Source organism: Schistocerca cancellata, chromosome 6 (genome assembly GCF_023864275.1).
Source record: "Schistocerca cancellata isolate TAMUIC-IGC-003103 chromosome 6, iqSchCanc2.1, whole genome shotgun sequence".
In the NCBI taxonomy this organism is placed as follows: Eukaryota; Metazoa; Arthropoda; class Insecta; order Orthoptera; family Acrididae; genus Schistocerca; species Schistocerca cancellata.
The window spans coordinates 643,220,432-643,240,131 of NC_064631.1; the positions used below are offsets into that span (position 1 = coordinate 643,220,432).

Sequence of the window (19,700 nt, forward strand, 5' to 3'; positions counted from 1 at the left end):
GGCATCGTCGGCTGCAGTCAAATGAATCTGAGTCAACACAGATGGAAAATCAAAGTTCACACATTTCAGCTGGGTGCCAACAGTCTGCCCGCACCTGCACTGTGCTGCTATTTGCAGCCACACTTTTCCTGCATCGCGAATGAGAAGCCTGTGGCCCGTGTGTATGGCAGGGGACACTGGAGGTCGCCATGCTCTATGATTCGTCTATGATGATGTTATACCGTAGCACTTGGCACCTGCAATTCTCTAGTGAGCCAGCGTATATACTGACGAGCCATTGCAGCAACATGTCGGCCAGCACCTGAAGATGACGAGCAGCTGTCTCGTCGAAATATTGTGCATATATCTGACACTGTGACAAAGCAAGGTGGGATATTTTTACTTCCCCTCTTGTTTTGCCATCTGCCTCCTTAAATTCGTTTTTTTTTTTTTTTTTTTTTTTTTTTTTTTTTTTTTTTTTTACTATTAACAAATGTGAGTACAATCTGCATTTTCATAAAAGAGAGAGGTTGTCACTCAGTTTTGAAGAACATAACATCAGACCTAATTTTGTGCTTACTTTTATGTATGTAATTGATTTTCTAATTTATTTTCATTATGCGTAGTCATAGGGTGAAATCAATAATTGTTTCAAAACTTAAATGCTATTGTTGAATTATAAACAAATATAAATTCTATATAATTATAAACATTTGGAGGAACAACTAATAGTGTTCTTAAAGGATTTATTTGGCTCTATTCAAAAACATGTTAGCAAAGCTGGCTCTTAATTATTTCCAAATTAATTAACAGTTTTGTCAAAAGTATTGTTTGCATAATGATATATGTTAATTTCATCATTTAAACAAATAATTCAGCTTAACCCTCATAGTAGAAGAAATTGTTAAAAAGAACCAGTATTTTGATGTATTCAGTTAATTTAATGAGTTAAGTTTAAATTGTAATTTCTGTAATTTTAACTTTGAACAATTTGTAGTTTTAGCAGCTATTATTGTGATGATATATAAGGGACCAATTTTTGGTCTCGAGACAGTCAGTCCACGCCCAAGTTTCAGATGAGGAATCTGTGTTGGTTAGATCAACAACAATGCATCCATGAAATAAGTGTAACACAATTAGGCCGTGTGTAAAAACAATGACAGTGCCTGTTCCATACATACCTTGTTATTTTTCAAGAACTGTGTGGTTAGGCTTTTACTGCTCATAGATGTTCAACAGGAAACTATTGTAGCAGTATGTGGATGTTTGCCTGCAACCTATTAATGAGGCTCATTGAAAGTAAACTTATAGTGCACTGGCCATATAACTGTGTAATACTGGGGGTTGTCAACAGTGAAAGTAAAAGACTGTGAAACACAACTGTGCATCTGTCAGCTACATCATTTACAGAAGACAGTAGTTGCACTTCCACAACCCATTTTTTGGCCAGTGTAGCAATGCAGTACATCAACTCTGAGGACAACAAACAAAGAAAGCAGGCGAGCGTCATCACAACGTGACACTCATGAACCAAGGAAGTAGTATCAACAAGATCACTGTCCTGATGCTATCCCGAGTCGATTGGATGGTCTAGGATGGCAGAAGGATAGGGAGATACAGCAGGGAGAAAGGAATGGCTATGGCAGCAAAGGCAGCTCATCCATCTGTGGGTACAGACAGTTGTGTGTTGTACATTGGGAAGTGAAGCAGGATGGGAAAGAGCTAGTGCAGGATAGAGGGACAGCCCTAAGAAAACAACTTTGTGTGTGTGTGTGTGTGTGTGTGTGTTTAGAGCTGCTGTGTTGGTGGGGAGAGCCCAGTTAGTTGCATTATAATTCGTAGTTATGGCTGGGAGAACACCAGCACAGTAGTGAGTTGCATCAATGGCACAGGACAGCTTTTTTAGTAGTCAGTGTGACAGTGAAGTAATACATAACAGTTTACATGATGAAAAGATAGATTCTCTTCCTACCTATCAGGGATTACATCACAGAGCCAAATATAGTGGAACTTTAGCATCATGATTCATGGTGTACTTCTTTCACAACCAAGAATAATAAAGATCTAAAAAAATGAAAGAGTATCTGCCATATATGACCCATTTATCAAAAAATGAGTGACATTGCTCATAAGTTACAAATTGCAAGATCAAACTTTCGTGTGTGGTTTGAGTCCGACGAAGAAACATACTGTCACATATTATGAAGTGTAGTTCTGATGCAGACACAGTTCTAATGTGACTACATAGATCTGAAGATGATCTAGGAAGACTGAGGCATCCTCAGCTCCTATGGGTGAAGAATTATAGGATTCCCCATAATTCAGGAGTGCTCTACATAAAGTAAGCAGTTACTTGGGTAGAAGAGTTTTTGTGGAGTGCACATGGAGATCTTGTAGGCTAGGTGGTAGTTTGAGATGGAAAGTTTTTGCACTCAAATTTAGCAAGGAATGGAACGTATACCAAAGAGACAGATTAGATGACATAGGAGAGGAAGTGTTCATTTCAGTCAACATAAACTGAGTTTCATTGTGAAATTACCTAGACTGAGTAACAGATGTAGGTGAACTCAGGTTAATTTCAGCCCTATATATCATCTATATTTATCATAAATTAACTCTGTTTTTTAAATTAGCTAATGATTATAATTAACCTAATTTTTTTTTAAGAAACTGATAATTTTTACCACGGGTTTCTTTGTTGCCTTAATAGAAGTCCCATTTCTGTATTTGCTTCAATTCTTCTAGGAAATTAGCAACTTTTTAGCTCAGCAGATTAAAAGATAATCAGAAAGCTTAAGTTAAAGTTATTTATTCACTGCCCTGTAATACACTGCACCAGCCAGACTGCAGCTCCACTGTGAATACTGTTCTCGAACACAGGATGAGCTGGTTGACATTCTGCTCAAAATTACCCTGACTATTGTCAAATAATTGACAGCTCCTTCAAAATGGTGTGTTGGAAGAGCTGCCAAGAGTCATGTACCTGTGATACCAGCCCCAGAGATACCTCAAGCACTGTCCTCTCCTGTGGATCCTGTCTCCTCTGCAGAAAGTACAGGATCTGTAATTACTCATCCACTTGATCGTGAGTGTATGTCAGTGGTAGGTCTAGGTGTCCTGTACAGGGTTGATGAGGACCAGGGAGGACCCAGGATGTTGTAAACAATTCCCCAAATCAACAAGTTAGGGGTGCTGTCATTCACTGAAACTGAAACTGAGCCACTGGGACTCATTTCACCTGTTTCAGGGTAACCTGTTTTGTCCGTGGTCAAGAGGTCTATTAATCATTTGCAGTTGATGGTACCCCTTAGGGAAATGGCACCAAGGAGGAAAGGACACCAGGTGCACTCACTGTGTATGCCTGGGGGCCTCATTCAGTGTGTTGGAGAGTCTGTTCCATCAGCCATTGAGGAACAGGATGCAGCCAGCTGCAGATTGTGGCACACAATGGAACAAATTATATCTGTTGTCTGTGTTCCAACTTCATTCTTGGGTCATTCCAGTGACTGACAGAGAAGGTTGAGAAGACCAGCCTTGTGCACGGAGTTTCAACAAAGCTCACAATTCGCAGAATTGTCCCCAGAACTGATCGTGGCTCTTTGGTTCTGAGTCAAGTGGAAGGACTGAACCAGAGACTTTGAAGATTCTGTGACAAGCCACACTGCCACTCCCTGGACTTGCGCTATAGGGTTGAGAACTGTACAGTTCCCATAAATGGGTCAGGTGTGCACTACACATAAGAGGCTGCTACTCAGGTTGCTGACTGTGTGTGAGGTGCTCACAATGGATTTAGATTAGGTGACTCTCCATCCAGTCCAGATTATGATAGCTGTAGGAAACCCAGACGTACCTGTATAAGACTGAAAGAAATTCCTCCCATAGGTGACAGTATTAACATCCTAATGGTAAACTGCCTTAGCACTTGCAACAAAGTAGAAGAGTTTGAAGCACTCTTGAAAAGCAATGTAACTCACATAATACTGGTACAGAAAGTGGGATGAAACCTGAAATTGATAGCAGTAAGATTTTTGGGGAAAATTAAAGTGTATATCAAAAGGATAGGCAAACTGGAAATGGAGTTGGAGTATTTGTTGCAGTAGACAATACACTCAAATCCACTGACCAGGAGTGGGCACCAAATGGTAACTGGGTCCTTCTGTCACCCATCAGACTCATCTCCAGGTGTAACTGAAAACTGTAGAGAAAACCTCAGTTTATTTGCATGTAAGCTCCCTAATCACACTGCATCATCCAACAATTGGAAAAAATACAGTTTTGTTAGTGATGGGCATGATAAGACATCCTGTGAAACATTAATATATGCCATCTCTGAAAACTACCTACAACAAATAGTTATCAGCCCCATTCACAATGAAAATATGTTGGATCTAATGACAAAAAACAGACATGACCTCTTACAAATAAAGATCAGTTTAAAAGGAGCATGAAAGTCTTACTAGTGACCAACTCCTACTCCATTGATGAATTTTTTAATAGAAACAAATGATGTATTGTATATATTCATACTATTAGTATTGTTATTTCAGCCTGTGAAACATTAATATATGCCATCTCTGAAAACTACCTACAACAAAGAGTTATCAGCCCCATTCACAATGAAAATATGTTGGATCTAATGACAAAAAACAGACATGACCTCTTACAAATAAAGATCAGTTTAAAAGGAGCATGAAAGTCTTACTAGTGGCCAACTCCTACTCCATTGATGAATTTTTTAATAGAAACAAATGATGTATTGTATATATTCATACTATTAGTATTGTTATTTCAGCTTAAAAATAATATTGACATGTTCCACATCCACGAGGAGCTCCTCAGTACGGGACCTATGGAACAGAAAACAAATCTAATCTAATCTGAGGATGTCCACATCGAAACTGGTATCAATGACCATTCTGTGGTTGTGGCAACAATGATTAGCAAATTACAACTAAAACAAGAAGAAAGATATATAGCTTCAGCAAAATAAATAAAAAATCAGCAGTGTCATACCTCAATGAGGAACTTGAAACTGTCATTACAGGGCAGGAGTACGTAGAGGAATTACAGCAAGTTTAAAAGAATAGTTAACTTTGCACTGGATAGATGTGTACCCAGTAGAACAGTTCATAATGGGAGAGATCCTCCATGGTATACAGTCACTGTAAAGAAACTTCTATAGAAACAGAGATAACTGCATAATAGGTGTAAAACAAAGCATTAGGCTACATATAGAGAGATGCTGAATTAAACACATTTGGCTGTCCTCCCTCCGACTAACTGGCTAACTGCACTTAACAACTGCTCTACCCTGTCCCCACCACATCCGTTGACTGGTTTTTTGTTGGTCCAGTTTTGTCATACAGCTGTACACTTGACAGTGGACAGGTCAAACAAAAGTTGTAGTAATACATAGTATCAGCAAATAGCAGGCAAATTTGTTACACAATCAGAAATTATTTTACAGAATAGAAACAGTGCTTTATTAGAAATGCATTTATTTTAATTTTCTATATTGGATACATAGCAGTCTTTATTTCCTCTGACAGGGTGTTGTTCTGTGATACTTTTGGTGTGTATTTGATTTACCTCTGGTACAACAGTTGTGCACATTTTTTTCTTTGTTAGTTTATCTGTTTTCAACAGGGAGACTCTAGTGAACAGGACAGTTTGATAAATGAACAAGCTTGGAACATTCAGAACGCCAAGCTCAGTAAAATGAAATTTACAGAACTTCATCTTTTTAAGGCCATAAATTATTCTTAGAGCCCCTTCTTAAATTCTAAAAACCTTTACAATGTGGGTTGAGTGTACCCAGAAAACGATGGCATAATGAAGCAGTGAATTGACTGTGCTCAGTATGTCTGTGGTGCTGTTCTTTTAGTTGGCTTTAATATTCTTAGACTGCAGCACATGGATGACAGTTTTCTGAACAAGTTATTTATAAGTGTGTCCAACCTTTAAGTCTTGCTGAACCCACAGACCAAAAAATTTTGTATTTCTTACATTATCAAGGGGTTCATTTTCTAATTGTGCTTCAATAGACATTTGATTAGGAAAGTAAACACACACTGTTTTTTCAGTATCTCCAATGAGTTTGTTTTCAGTGAACCACTCGGAAAATATATTCATAGAACTTTCTGCTTTTGACTGCAAAGTTTCTGGGCTGGATACAGTACGCATATGCTGATGTTATTAGCGAACAGGATGTGCCCGGATGCAGCACTTTACCATCCCCTACCCCTACTGTGCTACCCCTCCCCCTTGACACCTACTTAGCCCCCACCTCCCAGATTGCTTCTCCCATCATACGCAGTTGCTCGCTGCCCAGCCTCAGTGGCCGGAGACAGTGGTCGTGTGTGTGTGTGTGTGTGTGTGTGTGTGTGTTGCACTTGCATGAATTTGTTTGTGTTGTATTTCTTAGGAGAAGACCTTTTGGCCAAAAGCTCACATGTTTAGCAGTCTTTTTGTTGTGCCTGTCTGTGACTCAGCATCTCCTCTACATGATGAGTAGCAGTCTATTCTTTTCTTAATTCTGAAGTTTTAAATTTCACTTTTACGTAATCATTCACTCAGGAAGATTGTACAAACATACCATCATTTGACTGTCACACAGACTCCTGTATGGAGGGCACATTAATAGACTTCCCTTGTGAAGAGAGGAACTGAAAGAGCTGCAAACAAGTAAGTCACAAAATCTGGATAGAATCATGATTCAGTTTTACAGAGAGGACTCTGTGACATTGGCCTCTTACTCAGATTGCATCTGTCGTGAATCTATCATCCAGTGTGAAGTCCCAATGAGTGGAAAAAAGTGCAGACGACTCCTGTATATAATAAGGGTGAACGAACAGACTCACAAAATTACAGACTGATATCCTTAGCATCAGTTTGCTGCAGAATTCTTGAACTTATTCTGAGTTTGAATACAAGAAATTTGCTTGAGGTAGAGAACCTTATGTCAACACATCTGCATGGGTTTAGCAAGCATCATTCATGCAAAACTCAGCTTGCTCTTTCCTCACAAGGGGTGCCTCAGGGAAGTGCGAAAGGGCTACTTTATTCTCAATGTGCATAAATCATCTGACAGACAGGATGAGCAGCAATCTGTGGCCTTTTACAAATGGCACTGTGGTGTATAGGAATGTGTCAACATTGAGTAACTGTAGCTGGGTACAAGATATTTTAGACAAAATTTATAGTTGGTGTGATGAAGGGCAGCTTGCTTTAATTGTAGAAAAATAGTAGTTAAATCAGATGAGTTGAAGAAACGAACCCATAATGTCTGAGTATAGCATGGGTACTGTGCTGCTTGACACAGTCATATTGATTAAGTTTCTAGGTGTAATGCTGCAAAGTGACTTGAAATGGAATCTACATCTACATCTATACTCCGCGAGCCACCTTACGGTGTGTGGCGGAGGGTACTTATTGTACCACTATCTGATCCCCCCTTCCCTGTTCCATTCACGAATTGTGCGTGGGAAGAACGACTGCTTGTAAGTCTCCGTATTTGCTCTAATTTCTCGGATCTTTTCGTTGTGATCATTACGCGAGATATATGTGGGCGGTAGTAATATGTTGCCCATATCTTCCCGGAATGTGCTCTCTCGTAATTTCGATAATAAACCTCTCCGTATTGCGTAACGCCTTTCTTGAAGTGTCCGCCACTGGAGCTTGTTCAGCATCTCCGTAACGCTCTCGCGCTGACTAAATGTCCCCATGACGAATCGCGCTGCTTTTCGCTGGATCATGTCTATCTCTTCTTTAATCCAACCTGGTAAGGGTCCCATACTGATGAGCAATACTCAAGAATCGGACGAACAAGCGTTTTGTAAGCTACTTCTTTCGTCGATGAGTCACATTTTCTTAGAATTCTTCCTATGAATCTCAACCTGGCGCCTGCTTTTCCCACTATTTGTTTTATGTGATCATTCCACTTCAGATCGCTCCGGATAGTAACTCCTATGTATTTTACGGTCGTTACCGCTTCCAATGATTTACCACCTATGGCATAATCGTACTGGAATGGATTTCTGCCCCTATGTATGTGCATTATATTACATTTATCTACGTTTAGGGAAAGCTGCCAGCTGTCGCACCATGCATTAATCCTCTGCAGGTCTTCCTGGAGTACGTACGAGTCTTCTGATGTTGCTACTTTCTTGTAGACAACCGTGTCATCTGCAAATAGCCTCACGGAGCTACCGATGTTGTCAACTAAGTCATTTATGTATATTGTAAACAATAAAGGTCCTATCACGCTTCCTTGCGGTACTCCCGAAATTACCTCTACATCTGCAGATTTTGAACCGTTAAGAATGACATGTTGTGTTCTTTCTTCTAGGAAATCCTGAATCCAATCACAAACCTGGTCCGATATTCCGTAAGCTCGTATTTTTTTCACTAAACGTAAGTGCGGAACCGTATCAAATGCCTTCCTGAAGTCCAGGAATACGGCATCAATCTGCTCGCCAGTGTCTACGGCACTGTGAATTTCTTGGGCAAATAGGGCGAGCTGAGTTTCACATGATCTCTGTTTGCGGAATCCATGTTGGTTATGATGAAGGAGATTTGTATTATCTAAGAACGTCATAATACGAGAACACAAAACATGTTCCATTATTCTACAACAGATTGACGTAAGCGAAATAGGCCTATAATTATTCGCATCTGATTTATGACCCTTCTTGAAAATGGAAACGACCTGCGCTTTCTTCCAGTCGCTAGGTACTTTACGTTCTTCCAGCAATCTACGATAAACTGCTGATAGAAAGGGGGCAAGTTCTTTAGCATAATCACTGTAGAATCTTAAGGGTATCTCGTCTGGTCCGGATGCTTTTCCGCTACTAAGTGATAGCAGTTGTTTTTCAATTCCGATATCGTTTATTTCAATATTTTCCATTTTGGCGTCCGTGCGACGGCTGAAGTCAGGGACCGTGTTACGATTTTCCGCAGTGAAACAGTTTCGGAACACTGAATTCAGTATTTCTGCCTTTCTTCGGTCGTCCTCTGTTTCGGTGCCATCGTGGTCAACGAGTGACTGAATAGGGGATTTAGATCCGCTTACCGATTTTACATATGACCAAAACTTTTTAGGGTTCTTGTTTAGATTGTTTGCCAATGTTTTATGTTCGAATTCGTTGAATGCTTCTCTCATTGCTCTCTTTACACTCTTTTTCGCTTCGTTCAGCTTTTCCTTATCAGCTATGATTCGACTACTCTTAAACCTATGATGAAGCTTTCTTTGTTTCCATAGTACCTTTCGTACATGATTGTTATACCACGGTGCATCTTTCCCCTCGCTTTGGACCTTAGTCGGTACGAACTTATCTAAGGCGTACTGGACGATGTTTCTGAATTTTTTCCATTTTTGTTCCACATCCTCTTCCTCAGAAATGAACGTTTGATGGTAGTCACTCAGATATTCTGCGATTTGTGCCCTATCACTCTTGTTAAGCAAATATATTTTCCTTCCTTTCTTGGCATTTCTTATTACACTTGCAGTCATTGATGCAACCACTGACTTATGATCACTGATACCCTCTTCTACATTCACGGAGTCGAAAAGTTCCGGTCTATTTGTTGCTATGAGGTCTAAAACGTTAGCTTCACGAGTTGGTTCTCTAACTATCTGCTCAAAGTAATTCTCGGACAAGGCAGTCAGGATAATGTCACAAGAGTCTCTGTCCCTGGCTCCAGTTCTGATTGTGTGACTATCCCATTCTATACCTGGTAGATTGAAGTCTCCCCCTATTACAATAGTATGATCACGAAACTTCTTCACGACGTTCTGCAGGTTCTCTCTGAGGCGCTCAACTACTACGGTTGCTGATGCAGGTGGTCTATAGAAGCATCCGACTATCATATCTGACCCACCTTTGATACTTAGCTTAACCCAGATTATTTCACATTCGCATTCGCTAATAACTTCACTGGATATTATTGAATTCTTTACTGCTATAAATACTCCTCCACCATTGGCGTTTATCCTATCCTTGCGGTATATATTCCATTCTGTGTCTAGGATTTCGTTACTGTTCACTTCCGGTTTTAACCAACTTTCCGTTCCTAATACTATATGCGCACTATTTCCTTCAATAAGAGATACTAATTCAGGAACCTTGCCCTGGATACTCCTGCAGTTTACCAATATTACGTTAACTTTTCCTGTTTTTGGTCTCTGAGGACGGACGTTCTTTATCAACGATGATAATGTCCTCTCTGGTAAGCCGTCAGGTATTTTATCGTTTCGCCCAAGGGGGGGTCCCTCTAACCTAAAAAACCCCCGTGTGCACGCCACACGTACTCTGCTACCCTAGTAGCTGCTTCCGGTGTGTAGTGCACGCCTGACCTGTCTAGGGGGGCCCTACAGTTCTCCACCCAATAACGGAGGTCGATGAATTTGCAACCATTATAGTCGCAGAGTCGTCTGAGCCTCTGGTTTAGACCCTCCACACGGCTCCAAACCAGAGGACCGCGATCAACTCTGGGCACTATGCTGCAGATATTAAGCTCAGCTAGCACTCCGCGTGCGATGCTGGTTGTCTTCACCAAATCAGCCAGCCGCCGGAAGGAACCAAGGATGGCCTCAGAACCCAAGCGGCAGGCGTCATTCGTTCTGACATGTGCTACTATCTGCAGCCGGTCACACCCAGTGCGTTCAATAGCTGCCGGAAGGGCCTCCTCCACATTACGGACGAGACCCCCCGGCAAGGACACCGAGTGCACACTGGCATTCTTCCCCGACCTACCCGCTATTTTCCTGAGGGGCTCCATAACCTGCCTAACGTTGGAGCTCCCTATAACTAATAGGCCCGCCCTCTGTGACTGTCGGGACCTTGCCGGAGAATCGGCCACTGGCCCAACAGGCGAGGCATCCTGTGGTGGCTCGGAAACGATGTCATCACCACTAGGAAGCACCCCGTACCTGTTGGAAAGGGGTAAGGCAGCCGCCACGCGGCCAGATCCCACCTTCGCCTTTCGGCCAGGCACGCGCGAGCCCACCACTGTCCGCCATTCACCCTGGAGTGATGGCTGACCGGTAAGATGCTCACTGCCGGAAGACGCAGCGACATCAGGGGTTCCATGTGATTCCAAGGCCACCGAAGTAGGCATAGGTCTCACCACAGTTGCCCCAACGCCACTACGAGCCGACGCCTGCGCCTCGAGCTCGATGAGCCTAACAGACAAAGCCTCCACCTGCCCCCGAAGAGTGGCCAATTCTCCTTGCGTCCGCTCACAACAACCACAGTCCCTACACATGACTATGTTTACCCTACCCTATACGGTGACAAATTCCCAAGATAATCTTCTGATGAGCTACTCTGATAATCAAGAAACACTCACTGAAATACGAGACGCGAAAACTACGCTAGGTTTTCCCAGAAAAACTATTTAAAAGCTAAGCGCAGCAAATAAGTACAAAAACGCTTTATACAAACAGTACTCGCTGCTGCTGGTGCTCTCGCTCTGGCTGTCACAAGACAGCATATAGGCATTGCAGTAGAGAAGGTGACTGGTCAACTTTGGTTTATTGGAAGAATTTTAGAAAAGTGTCACTCATCTATACAGGAGGCCACATGTAGAACTCATTCTTAAGAACTGCTTTAGTGTTTGGGACCCGCACCAGGGCGGGTTAAAGCAATACATTGAAGTAATTCAGAGGTAGGCTGCTGTATTTGTTGACAGTAGGTTCAGTCAACACATGAATATTACAGAGAAGCTTCATGAACTGAAATCAGAGTGACAGTATGGAAGATGACAGTCTTTTCACAAAAAATTATTGAAAATTTGACAGAACCAGCATTTAAAGCTAACTGAAAAACAATTCTATCACCACAAATGTAAATTTTGCGTATCACAAAGACAATAAATTAGAAATTAGGGCTAATACAGAAGTACATAGACAGTCTTTTTCCCCTCACTCTATTTAAGAGTGGAACAGGAGAGAAATTACTAATATGTTACAAAACACCCTCTGTCATGCACCATATGGTGACTTGCAGAGTACATATGTAAATGTAGAACTAGTTATACTGTATAAAAAATGTACAACTGGGACAGAAAAATAACTGATATATTATAAATGTTTTAGAAATGTATTGTATTACGTAAGTATTTGTACAAAAATCTCTCAATAAGGCCCATGTTATGCCTAAAGATGTTAAGTAAAAATTCCAGGCCAAAAAAGATTATTTCAAGATGAAGTATTTTCTCTAATTTCACAATATGCTTCAGCAGTCAATTTCTATAACAAGAAAAATATGTGTATTATCCTCATACAATATAGAGGCTCAGTGATTGTTCAAAAACTCACTTTTTATCTTACTTTATACTTTTTAAATAAAAGTAAATATTTTTTTCTCAACAGCTGTTGCATGGCTCATAATTCCTCTACCCTGGTCTGTGACATTTTTTGATGGCTACATTACATACAACTCCTGGAGAATGTTTGTGACTGTGGGTGCACTGTCAAGCTTTTTAGCAGCATTCCTCATTTACCTATGTCCTGAAGCTCCAAAGTTTCTTATGACAAAAGGTCGATCAGAGGAAGCATTGCAAGCTTTTAAAACTGTATACAAACACAACACTGGAAAGGAACCAGAGACATATCCAGTATGTATGCTGCCTTTTACTCATATGAAAGTAGAATAGTAAATTCAAAATGTTTTAAACCCGCCCCTTGCCAAAATATCTGTCAGTAATTTTCAGATCTGCATTTCAAAAAAACTATTGAAGACAACAAAATTTTGTACATGGCTGCACATTCAGAGACCATGAATAGTTACAATTGAAAGAAAACAGCCCTCGGTCACTATTTTTAATGAATTGGGAAAAGGATAGTTTGTTACTCACTGTAAAGAATATATGTTGAGTTGCAGACAGCCGCAATGAAAAGACTGTTACACAGTTAGCTTTTGGCCAAAGCCTTCATTAAAAATAGTGACCGAGGGCTGGTTTTCTTTCAAAGAATATATGTTGAGTTGCAGACAGCCACAATGAAAAGATTATTACACAGTTAGCTTTTGGCCAAAGCCTTCTTCAGGTAAGAAAATACACACACACACACACACACACACACACACACACACATTCTTATAAGCAAGCACCCTCATGTACACATGACTGCCATCTCTGGTAGCTCAGACAGGAATACCAGAGGTGGCAATCATGCGTGCACGAGGTGAGCTTGCTTCTATCAGTGTGTGTGTGTATTTTCATTTCTGAAGAAGGCTTTGGCCAAAAGCTAAATGTGTAACAATCTTTCTGTTGTGCATGTCTGCAACTCAACATGTCATCTTTATGGAGAGTAGCAGTCTGTCTTTTTCCTAATATTGTTGATATCCCAATCTGAAGTTTCCATTGTAGAGAATAGTAATGTTTTCTTGAGATATTTCAGACATTACTTGAACAAGAAGAATGAAGTAAATATATACAGGTACTCTATAAAAAAAATTGGGAGTAATCTTGTGGAGCAATGCAGCTAAGGCCAAAAAAGGATATACTCGCAGAAATGATAAATATGGTTTTATGTGGATGTAATAACTAAATACTCCACAGCGGTATCTTAATAAACATTGGAATTCTTGCATTTATTTTCCATTTAGTGATTTAATGTTATTTATGAGTAATAACAGAAACTATTTGCAAACAAAATGTTACACATACAAATACACACATCAAAAAAAGTTTTGCATCACTTTGGTTCCAAGAGTTCCAAAACCTGTATAGAAAATTGGAATAGAGATCATCATAAACATCATTTCCGCCCTTTTTATTGCTCATGAAAACCACACATTGCATGTTGTACCACCATACAGCGAGACCTTCAGAGGTGGTGGTCTAGATTGCTGTACACACCGATACCTCTAATACCCAGTAGCAATTCAATTCAATTCAATTCAATTCAATTTTTATTATCACATAACATGCCTTATACAATCAAAGATTGTGACATAGGTGACTTGTCAGTTTTTACACTATATATAACAATACTAAAAATAGACAATAAACTAATAATATACATGGTGTAACATCTTCAAAGAGGTATTTTAATTACAATTATGATGCATTGTTACCATTCATGAAATCTTCTATACTATAGTATCATTTATCTTTCAGATATTTTTCCAGGTCTCTTTTGGTGCCTTTTACATTTGGGTCATCCATATCTTTCCATATTTTATTTACAAATTTCATGCCCATATAGTATGGGGTTTTTTCATATGATTTTAAACGGTGGGTAGGTAACATGTAGCTCGTTCTATGTCTTGTATCATATTGATGCAAGAAGAAGTTGCCCTCAAAAAGTTGTGGGTTTCTTTTCGTGAAAGTGAGAGTTTCATAGATGTATATGCTTGGAATGCTCATTAGATCCAGTTTTACAAATAAAGGTTTGCAGTGTTGCTTTGGTTTTGCTCCCACCATTGCTCGGATGATTCTTTTTTGTAGTCTAAAAGCTCTAAGTAAATTTGTTTTTTCAGACCCCCAGAAAATTATACTATATCTAATGACTGAAACAAAATATGCATTATATACAGTTTTTCTTACAGCTAAATCAGTAATACTATACAAGATATTCATAATATATACAAGGCTATTCAGTCAACCCAGTATGTTGTCCACATGGCGACTCCATAACAGGTTTTTATTGACTAACACGCCAAGGAATTTGACACAGTCTGCAGTCTCTAATTTTTTGTCCATATACCTTATTTCACTTATAGACTGTGCAGATTGTTTTGTGGTAAAATGAACAATTTCTGTTTTTGTAAGATTTAATGTCAAGTTATTGTTTTTGACCCATGCCTCCACTTCCCCAAGTGTTTGTTCAATACGACGAATTAGGTCTACCTCATTTTTACAACAGACTACAGCTGTTGAGTCATCTGCATAGAGGATAGTATCAGACTGGACCTGACATGGCATATCATTAATATAATATAGAAAAAGCAGTGGCCCTAATATTGAGCCTTGTGGAACACCTAATTGAGTGTTTTTCCAGCCAGAGAGAAATTTCTTGCCGTTGATGTTAATAAGTACTCTTTGTTTTCTGTTTGCCAAGTATGATGACATCCAGCTAAGAGATTTGCCTTGAAAACCATAGCGTGCCAATTTTTGGAGAAGCAGGTCATGATTTACTGTGTCGAAGGCTTTGGACAGGTCACAAAAGATGCCTGACACACACATTCTATCATCAAGACATCTGCTGACTTTTGTGACTAATTCATTTATTGCATGGATTGTGCTGCGGCCTTTTCTGAAACCATATTGATTGCCTAAGATAATGCTGTTAGATGAATTGTGATTTTCAATCTGATCACATGCAGCTCTTTCAAATATTTTGAGAAAATTGGTAACAGTGAGATTGGCCTATAGTTGCCCAATTCATCTTGTTTGCCTTTTTTGTGTATGGGCCGAACTTCTGCATATTTTAATTGATCTGGGAAACATCCCTCATCAAATGGTTGGTTGATTATGAAAGAGAGTGGATATGCAATACTGTGACGGACTATTTTTATTATTTCAGTGGGGACCTCATCCCACCCCGCAGATTTTGAATTTTTTAGGGACATTATGATTTTAATGACATCTGAGATGGAAACATGAGAAAACTTAAAACGTGTGCAATTGCTATCTGTCACATTGGGCTTTGTATTTGGTGGTGAACAGTCACCAAATTTGTTACAGTGTACGAAAAAGTCATTGAATGATTCACAAATGGCACTGGGTTCTGTAACAGCTCTACCATTTATCACTATTTTAGAAGGGCATTTTCTCTCTGCCTCACTGCCAACTTCACTTCTTATAACAGACCAAACAGCTTTTGATTTGTTTTTTGCATTTGAAATGAATTCGTTATTTGCAGTACGTTTTGCTAGTTTAACTATTTTGTCAAATGTTTTTTTGTATGTGCTTACATACTTAAGAAATTGAGGGCTTCGATTTACTTTTGCCTCCATATGCAGTTTCCTCTTACTAGCACTAGACACTCTAATTCCTTTTGTTACCCAGGATCTACTTTTTTGGGACCTGGTCCTCACTGTTACAAAAGGGAAGCATTCATTGAATATACCCAAGAATTCAGTTAAAAAGTTATTGTAATTGTCACTTGTGGAAGTGTGTTTGCTGACTGTCCACTTGGTTTGGCTTAGTTTTTTGCAAAATACTTCCACATTTTCTTGACTGAAATTCCTACATCTTTTTGTTGTGCAGACTGAATTTTGCTTTGGTAGTGATACAAATAGTGCTTTATGGTCTGATACTCCTAAATCTAGAAGAAACTTTTCTTTTACATAATAATTATAACTACTTACAATATTGTCAATACATGTTGCAGAGCTTGCTGTAATTCTTGTATACTGATCGAAATTGAGATTTAGCCCATTTGTGGCTACCAGGTTCTTTAAGTGTGAAGAAAATTTGTCATCAGTCCTTACATCTATGTTGAAGTCAGCACATATAACCACTTTCATGTACAGTTTCTCACATTTTAATTTATGTAGCAATGTATCAAACTTATCTAAAAATACAGAGCTTATATGGTACCCAGGGGTGCGATATATGCTGATAATTAGTGTGTTATACTCTTTAAGTTCTATACAACAACTTTCAAATGTGCCTTCTTCATTCAGATGGCTAAAATTCTGTCTGATATCATAGTCTACCGTGGAATGAACTAATATGCAAGAGCCTCCATACCCATTGGTCCTACAAAAGCTGGTAGCCAGTTTATAACCTGTAAGTTTATTTAGGAGACTGATATTTTCAGATTTTAGACAATGTTCACTAAGGCATATTACTTTCACAGATTGTTTCACACTTTCTAGCAAAATTTCTATATCATAAAGCTTCCTGATCATTCCTTCAGACAGACCTCTTATGTTCAAGTGCATAACGAAATTACTACTGCATATATTATTAGGTAGAGGGTCTTTAAAACTAATTTGACTATAAAGTAACGGAACGTCCACCTTAGTGTTGACTACTTGTTCTGGATTCGTTGTATTGGGCCAAATTCGGATAGAACTGGCCCCCTTCATCAGTTTCCCTCTGTGTGAGCATCTGGATGATGAGTAGGTACAGTTTTCTTGACGATAATTTCAGTCTTTGCTGTATGTTCTGAGGCTGGTTCTGGCACCGTCTCATCTTCTGGACGTGATGTTCCTGTTTGAGCTGGCGCTGTGGCTGCGATTTTGAAATTGTTTTCTCGTTTATCCATTTCCTTGGTCGAAACTGGTTGCACAGCAATTGGTTTTCTTGCAACGTCGTCGTCTTTTTGTATTAATTTCGCTAGCATTTTGCCAACGTGTGACTTGCCAGCGTTATTATAATGTAGTCCATGTTTCGTAAACAAATCTCTTGCATCTGGAAGATCAAGAAATGTTACATTTTGTTGGGACTTGCATATTTTGTAGAATTGTCTGTTTACTTTTGCAAGCTACAGATTTACGATGGAATTGTCTTGCAGGTCGTATCTGTGAGGCAAACCAGTAACTATGATGTTCGGAACTTTCAGATCAAGTAATGTAGTTTTTAAACACTGGGTCGCATGTTTACTCTCATTTCTGTATACATCATTACTTCCACCCATGATTATGACGGCATCATTCTTAGATAGCTCATTAAGTAAGTTGCTGCTCTTAATTATCTCAGTCAAAGGTGCATTGGGTTTCGTCATACCTGTTGCCGTGAATAACGTACTTTACTCATTTATTTTTTCGGCAATTTTCTTGGCGTGGCTATCACCAAGTGCAACAACTCGTCGTTTGATGTTCACTGGTTTATTTTTCGTATTAGATTTTTTCTTGGCTGCGCACTCGATTGGAAGTTTCGTCACTGATTTTTGTTCATCATTGTTCTTTGTCTTATCACAGTCTTCGTCTAGTGTTGTGAATTTATTTGCTAGCGGTATCGCCGGAACTGTACTCACTGTCTGTCTGTTTGTTTTTTTCGGCAAACGCCACGTTTTTTGCGCAGAACGACGGTTAACAACACTGTCTTGTGCTAGACGATGATCTCGCTCTATCTCTTTGTATTTCGTTTCCAGTTCTTGATATTTCTGCCGAAGTTCTTCATATTTCGTATTTATAGTCATTAAATCCTCTGTAAGCACACTTATTATTTTTTCTTTTGATTTTATCGTGTCCATTACCTCGTTTTTCGTGACACTCACAACGCACTGACGGCATGTCCAGTCATGTTCGTCTTTTATATATTTTAGATTCACTTTAACACATTTGTCGTGATACCACGACCTGCACTGGATGCATAGAATACCTCTCTTTACCTTTTTTACGCAGATTTTACACACGTCACTATCACTTTTTAAGGAAACTGAGACATCGTTACAGAACAAAATTTCATTCGGCGCCATCTTTCAACATCCTCTTGCATTGATGCATACCTGTATTCATCATGGCATACTATCCACAAGTTCATCAAGGCACTGTTGGTCCAGATTGTCCCACTCCTCAACAGTGATTCAGCATAGATCCCTCAGAGTGGTTGGTGGGTCACATCGTCCATAAACAGCCCTTTTCAATCCATCCCAGGCATGTTTGATAGGGTTCATTTCTGGAGAACGTGCTGGCCACTCTAGTTGCTTTTGTAAAAACTGTGTATTTTTCTCAGATACATTTGCTATTAAGATATGATGGCTTTCTTGTGGAGTAATTCCTCCTCATGCCCTAACAACATTCAGGAAGTAAAAGAGAATAATTAGAATATTAAAAACAGCAAACAATAGTATTTCAAGTAAACATTTTTTTAGAGATTTAAATTTTCTTCCTCTTCCCTGCATTTATACTTTAGAAATTGTGCTACTTGTAAAGAAAAGAATGATGAAGAAGGAGACTGTCTTTATCCCAAACACTGAGCAACATACTAGGTTAAGAAAAAGTATTAGTGTAAAGTATTCCAGCACACCCCTGTGTTAAAAGGATACTTATTATTCAAGTGTAGTATTATAAAGTAAGCTGTCAGAAATTATGAAGAGCACCATTCAAGTAAACATACTCAAAAACTCTGTCAAATCCTTTAATAAACAATTGTTTTTAGATTATGTCCGATTATATGGGCAACAAACTAGAATTAGTCTCTTATGTTACTGCACTCTAAAATATTATCCAACAGCTGTCATACATTATGTATAAAGGATTTTATTGGATAAATAAATGAATAAATAAATACTTTTGCCTTACAGATAGCACAACACTAATTCAAATCTTTCAAGAAATTTTGAAAATTTTACAGTGGAGATCTATAGACTGTAATACGTGAATCACTGGACAGTACCATGCTCATGTAACATGTTCTGTGTGAAACCTCCTTGTTTCTTTACCTTTGAATTTATGGCTGTTTCTGCCATAAAAAATAACTTGTTTTCTCCCTCTCCTCTCTCCCCCTCCTCATATCTCACTGGTCTTCGCAATAGCAAACTACTGATTTGTAAGAATTTGCATATATCATCTCTACTATGTCTCATCACTGTAAATTAAAGCAAATATCAAAGAATTTCATATAAGAGGAGATATACACCAACACAACACCAGAAGAAAAATTAAAATGGATATTCTGAGAGACAGACTAGTAAAAATAGCCCAGTCACCCATGGTCAGCTCCCTAATAATCTTTAACAAATTACCACCCTCAGCATGATCCATGCCTTCTTAAGTTATTTCAAAGAAAACTGTACAGCTGGCTGCCTGAAAATCCAT

The 19,700-nt window shown here is 39.1% G+C and overlaps 1 protein-coding gene across 1 annotated transcript in view; it reads left to right on the forward strand.

Annotated features, from left to right (window-relative positions):
* The window catches only part of LOC126190909 (synaptic vesicle glycoprotein 2B-like), a 249,317-nt gene that overhangs the window by 145,637 nt on the left and 83,980 nt on the right, over positions 1-19,700 (forward strand). The window contains exon 6 of the mRNA XM_049931539.1: positions 12,353-12,597. Coding sequence (XP_049787496.1) covers positions 12,353-12,597 — 245 coding nt within the window. The remainder of the gene's footprint in view (positions 1-12,352; positions 12,598-19,700) is intronic.